The 9,095-nt window shown below is 37.8% G+C and overlaps 1 protein-coding gene across 1 annotated transcript; it reads left to right on the forward strand.

The window, feature by feature from the left end:
* Nucleotides 1-1,100: 1,100 nt before the first annotated feature.
* On the forward strand, nt 1,101-5,324 carry LOC127617953 (homeobox protein six1a-like). The gene is made up of 3 exons (XM_052090138.1): nt 1,101-1,230; nt 2,998-3,916; nt 4,666-5,324. The coding sequence occupies exons 2-3, from the start codon at nt 3,357-3,359 to the stop codon at nt 4,955-4,957; spliced, it is 852 nt and encodes a 283-aa protein (XP_051946098.1). The 5' UTR covers nt 1,101-1,230; nt 2,998-3,356; the 3' UTR covers nt 4,958-5,324.
* The last annotated feature ends 3,771 nt before the right edge of the window (nt 5,325-9,095 follow it).

Raw genomic sequence — 9,095 nt, forward strand, 5'->3', positions numbered from 1 at the left:
TTTGTGGGGACCAAATGTCCACATAAGGATAGTAAAACCCGAAATTTTTGACCTTGTGGGGACATTTTGTCGGTCCCCATGAGGAAAACAGCTTATAAATCATACTAAATTATGTTTTTTGAAAATTAAAAAATGCTGAAAGTTTTCTGTGAGGTTTGGGTTTAGGGGTAGGGTTAGGTTTAGGGGATAGAATATAAAGTTTGTACAGTATAAAAACCATTATGTCTATGGAAACTCCACATAAAACATGGAAACACTACGTGTGTGTGTGTGTGTGTGTGTGTGTGTGTGTGTGTGTGTGTGTGTGTGTGTGATATATACAGTATAGTAGGCAACAGCATATATCTTTATTTTGTAAATAGCTGCAATAACACCTAATTAGCGGTAGATTGTACTCAATACATGCTTTTTTATTTAGGCTATGCCACAGAAAATCTCTCTCTCTCTCTATCTCTCTCTCTCTCTCTCTCTCTCTCTCTCTCTATCTCTCTCTCTCTCTCTCTCTCTCACACACACACACACACACACACACACACACAAGAAAAACAGTTTACACCTTCACAGTGGTGGCACACATGCTGTTGAACATGAAATATAGTGACATTTATGTTGTGTTTATTTGGATGGTGTGTGTGTGTGTGTGTGTGTGTATGTGTGTAATATATACAGTATAGTAGGCAACAGCATATATCTTTATTTTGTAAATAGCTGCAATAACACCTAATTAGCGGTAGATTGTACCCAATACATGCTTTTTTATTTAGGTCATGCCACAGAAAATCTATCTCTCTCTCTCTCTCACACACACACACACACAAGAAAAACAGTTTACACCTTCAGTGTTGGCACAAATGCCATCTACATGAACATGAAATATAGTGACATTTATGTCGTGTGTATTTGGATGTGCGCGCGCGCGTGTGTGTGTGTGTGTGTGTGTGTGTGTGTGTGCTCGACCTGTATCTTCACAGTAGGGCTCTTTGGTGTCCTCGCACTATGAGTGTGAGCACGCTTCTGTTGGTCCACAAGAACATCTTGAAATGATCATGATCTGAGAGCGGGCACGTCGCCTTGGCTGGGGACTGGTAAATGATCTGTGTGAGATGGAGTGAGTGCACATAGTGCTGGACATACTTCTGTAACCTTAGCAGTTATCGGCCCCGTCTACTGCTCAAGAGTCAGGACCGAGGAGACGGGTGTACGCAACAGTGCACAAATGGGTGGTTAGAAGTACTTTATTTTTTATCTTTGTTTATTTTTTAATTTTTTTTAGAATTGTGATTCGTTTTTAATTAATTAGGTCACACTTCACATTACAATATTTGCATTTCATTGCCTTTACATAAGTAATTATAATACTGTATTTACAGTATTTTGTAAATAATTGTATGTTTGTAATTACAAAGTGTTATTTAAAAGAACATAGCAATTAATTATAGCTATTTGTAGTTCGTATTCTATATTCCACATAGTCCATATTCATATTTAACTCTTTACAGTACTTTTTCGAATTGCCCGATAAACACACAACATAAATTAGGCAACACGAGCAAAGAGAAGCGCCGTCAAATTATCAACATGTTTTGATTGGCGATCAATACACATCTATTGAGTATGCCAAAATTGTTCTAAAATAAAATGTAATGAAATCTGCTCGTTGAGTAGCCTATATCGTTTCTATTTAATTGCATTAATAAACCATTAAGAGAGGCAGACAAAATCCCCTTGTTAGATTGAACAGGACTGATTGTTTTTCCAGTTGTTCAGGGGCCAATTAAAGATTACACAGATATTAATTAGCATTAGGCATATTTAGAGTCCTAAGCCATCACAGTGTCATCCAGACTGATAAAAGAAAATAAGGGTAATATTTTTCCAAAAAGTAAAACAACCTCAGGCGGGCCCAGCTGGAAGTCCCGGTGTCTTGTTACAGATGTCTTGAGAGATAAAGAGCTGTGACCAGAGACTAAGAGCTCGTCAAGCTCGCAAGTTATTCGCTAATGGATTGGTTTAGTGTTTCAGACCCACCTTACAAACCACACGGTTTCACACGAACCATATTTTCCAAAGAGGAGTATTTTAATGTGCACAAAAAAATTATGGTAAATTATACAATAAATGAATAAAAACAACAAGGGTAAATAGCCTAAATTTAAACAAACTGTTAGCATTTAACAATCACATCAGCAGACTCTTTGTCCAAACAATAATGTTAAATAAATTATTAATAAAACAGAAAAATATGTTTCATTTATTTATATTTTAGTAGACTATTTATGTGAAACGATTATAAAGATTCCTTCGGCTAATCAGTAAAATAGCCTAATGGAGCTATGATTATTATTTCTAAAGGCACTTATTCTTACACTGTCAGAAATAAGACATCATAATTATACTGCAATAATAACTTTAATGCAATTATTGGCATATGTGGAATGTTATAGCCTAGATTATTGCTTGTATTATTAATGACCAAAAATGTAAATAATAATTTATTAGCAGATCTTCATAATTCATTTTTGGTTTTCGTGACTGAATAATAGCAAGTCCATGTCCAGAATGGCAGGCTATAATCTTTCTAGAGCTGAAGCGAAATTTCCCGGCTCCTGAAAACTCCACAATTAACAAGGTGTGAAAATGTCACCAAATTAGGCGCCTTGCGCCCATTATAGAACAAAGTGGCCCCGTTTAATGGGGATAAAAATAAATAATAGAAAATAATATGGAATAGCTTTAAAATAGGCCCTAACTTAGATGAGTAGTGCGAACCAATTATTATTAATAGACCTGTGATCTCTGGAGGAACAGGAGGCTATTTAGATACTGGGTACAAGGCGGTGGAGGTGCTCGTGAGGGATCTGTAAATTTAATAATTGATTACTGGCCTATCAACGGGAGTGTGAGTAAGTATGTGTGTGTGTGTGTGTGTGTGTGTGTGTGTGTGTGTGTGTGTGTGTGTGTGTGTGTGTGTGTGTGTGTCAATGTCTCTAATTTCAGGCCTTGACGTCCGCTCTCCGGGGAGGAAACGGAACGGATCTGTAGATGCATTTCTGCTCAGCTGACCGGTTCTAGCATAGACCGGGACGAGCTAATCACGGAACGACGCTCTGCTGGGTTTCTGTCATATATCAACACGGACAAGCCACATCCAAATCTAACGTGTTCACCGGGGAGGGTGACAGTGGACCCACACAACTGGACAACAGGCGGTTATTAATATTGGACCTGCATCTACGGGTCCAGGAATTTGATCTAGGTAAAGGGGAACTCTGAACGTGGCACTTATTTAGAGAGGGAACCTACCGAGCATTGGGTTAGGGGACTTACATGGTGTATTGGAACTGGATCGACACGCCATGTCAATCTTGCCCTCTTTCGGATTCACGCAGGAGCAAGTCGCATGCGTCTGCGAGGTGCTGCAGCAGGGTGGGAACTTGGAGAGGCTCGGACGTTTCCTCTGGTCCCTGCCAGCCTGTGACCACCTCCACAAGAACGAATCCGTGCTCAAAGCGAAAGCCGTTGTGGCCTTTCACCGGGGAAATTTCCGCGAGCTCTATAAAATCTTGGAGAGCCACCAGTTCTCCGCGCACAACCACCCTAAGCTGCAGCAGCTGTGGCTGAAGGCGCACTACGTGGAGGCGGAAAAGTTGCGTGGCCGCCCGCTCGGCGCTGTGGGCAAATACCGTGTGCGCAGGAAATTCCCTTTGCCCCGTACAATCTGGGACGGTGAGGAGACCAGTTACTGCTTTAAAGAAAAGTCTCGGGGTGTGCTACGTGAGTGGTACACGCACAATCCGTATCCATCTCCACGAGAAAAGAGGGAGCTGGCGGAGGCAACGGGACTGACCACCACACAGGTCAGCAACTGGTTTAAAAACAGGAGGCAGAGAGACCGTGCAGCCGAGGCAAAAGAGAGGTGAGATCTCGATTAAAATGTCGCTGTCAAACACAAATACAGGTTAGCGTTTTTAGGTTAAGTGAAGTGCAGGAACTGAAGTTTTCCCAAATAGCATCCATCCTTTACCGTTTGCAAATGTATATATATATCCTAATAATACAGGCCAGATGATAGATAGATAGATAGATAGATAGATAGATAGATAGATAGATAGATAGATAGATAGATAGATAGATAGATAGATAGATAGATAGATAGATAGATAGATAGCTAGCCACATGTCAGCCACATTGTTTGATTCGATGTTAATATTGTATTTAATATTTTTTTTAATTTCATTTTCAAATTACATTCAAGATGAAAGATCATCTAGATTTTCTTTCTTTTGCGATGAGCAAGCAATTATATGTTCATGTTTGCATACAGGCGAAAGTGATCTTTTGTGGTAGGTAACAGAAAATCGGGAGAATGCAAGAAAGAATTTGAATAACCACAATCCTTTATTACATTATCACATCCTTCATTATCATTCCTCAAGTAAAGACAAAGGATAGTGGCAAAGCAAGAAAGGTTTATTTTTCTTATTGACATTTGTCGTGATACATGATCTTTTTTTGTTTTATTCATTTATTTATTTGTTAAAGTGATAATAATTTTTAGGTTAAACTGTTTTAAACAATTAAACTTTAACATCATGATAAAGTTAATACTTTCTTAAACAATTAGGTTCTACTCATTCATAATAACAGGTGATATTCATCCAACAGAGAGAACACGGAAAACAACGGCGTTGGCGGTAATAAGCAGAACCAGCGGTCTCCGCACGACGGAGGAAAATCGCTCATGTCCAGCTCGGAGGACGAGTTCTCTCCGCCGCAGAGCCCCGAGCACAACACTGTGCTTCTGCTGCAGGGAAACATGAACAATACCGGGGCTTCCACGTACCCAATGCCCGGCCTCGGTGCACAGCATTCGGTACACAGTATGCAAGGACACCACCACATCCAGGATTCGCTGTTGGGATCTCTGGCATCCAGCCTAGTGGATTTAGGATCTTAGGATGTGTCGTTCACAGGACTGGAATACGTTATAAACAACATTACGGTATTACTGCATAGCATATACTTATGACGCAGAGGACGTTTGCTAAAATAAACAATTCTGTTGCAAAATGCATTGAAAAGGAAGAAAATCAAAAGAGTTTGGGGAATTATAAGTTTACTGGATAAGTGCGTAAAATGGTAAAACCAGAAAGGCTGACATTTAAGAATACTCATAGTACTGATTGGTGCGTAAACGTTAAACAGCCTAGCCTAACTTTTAATAATTTATGATGTTGTAATCAATGATTATTTATTATACAACTTTCTCTGTATTACACAGCACGAAGAGCAGAGATTTTCCCCATAAGAAAATCACTAAAATATCTTCAACTTCAACATGATTGTGCTTTTCTTTTTAATTCTTTAAAAATCAGTCAAGTAAAATGTATGAAGTCACTACGATTCATTTATATTTCTAAAACAATGTGGTTCTCAAACACCTCGAGAGTTTATTTTAACATAAACTGTCAAACTCATCATCATCATCTTCATCATCGTCACGTTTTGAACGTTTGTCTTTGACTTGGACCAAAACAAATAAATAATCCAACCAACCAACCAAAAACAAAACAAAAAAACCGGATAGGCCTAACAACCAAAACAAACCCACTTCCGGAAAAGTACAATACATTTAAAACAAAAGCTCAAATATATGTAAATAATAATAATAATAATAGTAATAATAATAATAATAATAATGAAATAGGCCTTTGTCAATCCATGTCATTCGTCCAAACCGGAAGAGGGCTTGAGCGCGTGAAAAATGAGAACGTCTGAAACGTCAAAAAGAAAAATTGGCCCTTATGTAGAGGGGCAGAGAGACGGCCAAGAGGCGCCAGGCTGCAGGGCCAATTTTAACAGTAAAAAAAAAAAAAAAAAAACGGCACTGAGGAATTTGTAACTCTTAAGTCTGATTAAGATTTAATAATTACATTGACTGTCTGTACAAAAATGTCAGTTTTTGAGGTTAGTGAAAAAAAGAGAGAAATCGTTAAAAGAGAATCTTGGTTGTTTTCTCTGTTTGTTAGTTTTGGGCTACCGAAAACTGACACGGGATCCTCCAGCTAAACCACTACAAAATACTGTGTTTCTTGCTTTCACTCGTGTTAAGTCAACACAATTTTTAACAACTGTTATCTTGGGCTTAAATACAATTTAACTTTTTCATTAAGACCACAAGATAACAAATTATAAGACAAGAAACAAAAACGTTAAATTGGTTTCATTGCAACGATTAGGAGAGAGAGAAAGATGAATGAAGACATTTCCAGTTACGCAGCTCCGCATAAGAAAAGGAACGTTTCTTAAAATTCCGCCGCGATCAGCTCGAACTCTCATGAGGTACTCCTCATCACAACTCCTCTTACCTCGAGCCTTGTGTCATGGTAAATACATCTGAACGGTGTGCGCAGAGGGTTTGAGGGCTCTAATTAAAACAATTATCCGGGTATAGCAGTGCTTGATTGCAGGAATTGGATGGACACCCAAAAACCTCCATCCTCAGGGTGGTGCATACGGTCTGTCTGTCTGTCTGTCTAATTTTCAATATTCAAGAACCCATTCAATTCTTCAGTGAACAATACGGCAAAGCTGGGCATGAACGTCAGTTGTGAGTTTTAAACAACTGGTAAATGATATAATTTGGACGCATAGACATTCGTACATTAGCTTTGTTCATGTTGGTATAGTTAAAAAAAAAAAAATTGACAGAGAAATACAGGAATTCCAATAATAATTTCGATGAAATAAAACGCATGGGGTTGTTTTTTCGTTGTCTTGGTGACGTTGCCAGTTCCGGTGACCGGTGACTAAGTACAGTACACTCAGTTACTCATAATCTGCGCTCTTAGTCTTTCTTGCCCTGGACATCGCTTTTGTTTTTAATTTTTTAATAAATTTTTTTTTTTTAAACCCTTGTCATGCTGTAAACAACACACTCTTATTAATGCAAAATATTAATAAGCATGTCCTTGACACCTCGGCAGGGAACTCGCACTTACTTCCGCATTACTCATCCGGGCATTTGCAGGTGATGAAATCGTACGAAATAATACGAAATAGCTAACTCGTAAAGTATGTACGAATTTTCATGAAATCGGGTTGAAATAAATGAATATGTGACTATGTTAGAGTATTGACCAGATTATTATTTAGCTGCATTACTGACCTCTCCAGAGTTGCAGGAAAAATGCCACGGAATACATGTAAACCTGTTACAGTCAGTCCAACACTCTAGGATTTGGTCGTCAGGCAGCTTTACAGGTTCACCTGCACAGGTAGCCACTCATCCAGAACTCTCAAGGAAACTGAGCCATATGATGGTTTTTTGGAAAGGGGCACCACTGAATGAGCTTTTTAAGCTGTAGCCAGAAGAGAGGGTTTCTGTTACCAATGATGCATGGACCTGACAACACTTCAACCAGACCCCCACTGAAGACATGTGTTTGTGTGAAACGGATATGGGTGATACATTTTGAAATACGCTTTTCTGAAGGTCACTGAAACTAAAGCAGACATTTCTCAGTGGTCTGCTTTACAGTGATCACACATATCTCAGAGAAAACTAATGCTGAGGGAAAATGTATGCATAGCAACTTATGTCTGTACTTTTTATATATGAAACCGGTCCAGGCATAACAATTATAAAACCATATTTGCATACAGCCAATGACATTAGCTCCAGTAAACATTAAAGTAATTCCACTAATGCCAGTTTCTCATAAAATATTTGTTTATTTTATTACATAAAATAAATGCTTCTTTGGAAATATTATGCCTAAAAAACAACAACAAAGTTTAATTAAAGTTGATCAAGTTTCACTCCCCAGAGAAGGAGAGAAAGAACAGTATAAAACTCTAGATGGCTCCATTAAAGAAAAACTCAGGAAATGAAAACAGAAATATGATAGCCTCCTGTTTTTCATATAGGCACTTGAAGCATTTTCCTTCAGGGGTGTATTTATTAGTTACAATCAGATTGGTGCATATTCCATAATTTTAGATAAACACTACTAGCACTCCCTCAACTCCTTTTTTAATACAGGCTGCCCTAGTGTTGTGCTGACATTCCAGTGGCAGTTTCAGTCACGGTGATCTAGAGTTACATTGATTATGAAAATCTGGTAAAGTCCATTGAACAGCGGGAGAAATGCAGTTTATGTTTTGGACAGACTACTGTACTCCTAAATGGTATCCCAGCATACATAACACATTTTTCCCTATTTCCTCTTTTTACTCTCTCTATTTTAGTCCCCTCACAACAACCTGTCCTTTCACTTTTGTGGAACTCTTTCTATCTGAATATTGAAGATTTTTAACTGACAAAAATGTATAGAAACCCATGGGATATGTGGCTAAATTCTAACCAACCAACACCTCAGTGGGCATACAAGTTTTGTGAGCACCTACATAATAGAATCTTATACATCCATTGTATAATAAACTAATCAAGACAGGCCTAATATGTGCACACATGTTGAAAGAAAAATTTATGAATGAAGAAGCTTCCAGCACATACAACCAGGAGAACATTTAAAAGCATCCAGATACAGACATATTTATTTAACACGTATGCAACGCTTGTAGGTTATTATTACCCGTACTCTTTGTTTTACTTATTCACTGACACATTGAATGATACTCATTATCTCATTAGTGTCGGCACAAGTTGGTAGGACCTTAATCATTGTAGTTGCAGTATGTTACTCACTGTAAAGCATAGTCTCTTCTGCTCTCTAGTGGTAATGTTAGGCATCACATAATGTCGTTTTCAGAGTTGCTGAAATCAGATCATATCTAGAAAATAAAGTATTTATAGCAATAATAATAATAATAATAATAATAATAATAATATATATATATATATATATATATATATATATATATATATATATATATATATATATATTGTGTGTGTGTGTGTACAATATACAAAGCCAAATCAAAATCTGAACATTAAAAGAAAAATCCCAGAGACAGAGAGAGAACCTTGTTAATGAGGAAATTGTGCCTTTAGCGTCTGTATTTATTTGTGTCAGTGTTTAAAGGGTAAATCTTAGATGTTGAGATATGGTAACACAAAGACTTGACCAGGC

The sequence above is a fragment of the Xyrauchen texanus genome, chromosome 24 (genome assembly GCF_025860055.1).
Source record: "Xyrauchen texanus isolate HMW12.3.18 chromosome 24, RBS_HiC_50CHRs, whole genome shotgun sequence".
In the NCBI taxonomy this organism is placed as follows: Eukaryota; Metazoa; Chordata; class Actinopteri; order Cypriniformes; family Catostomidae; genus Xyrauchen; species Xyrauchen texanus.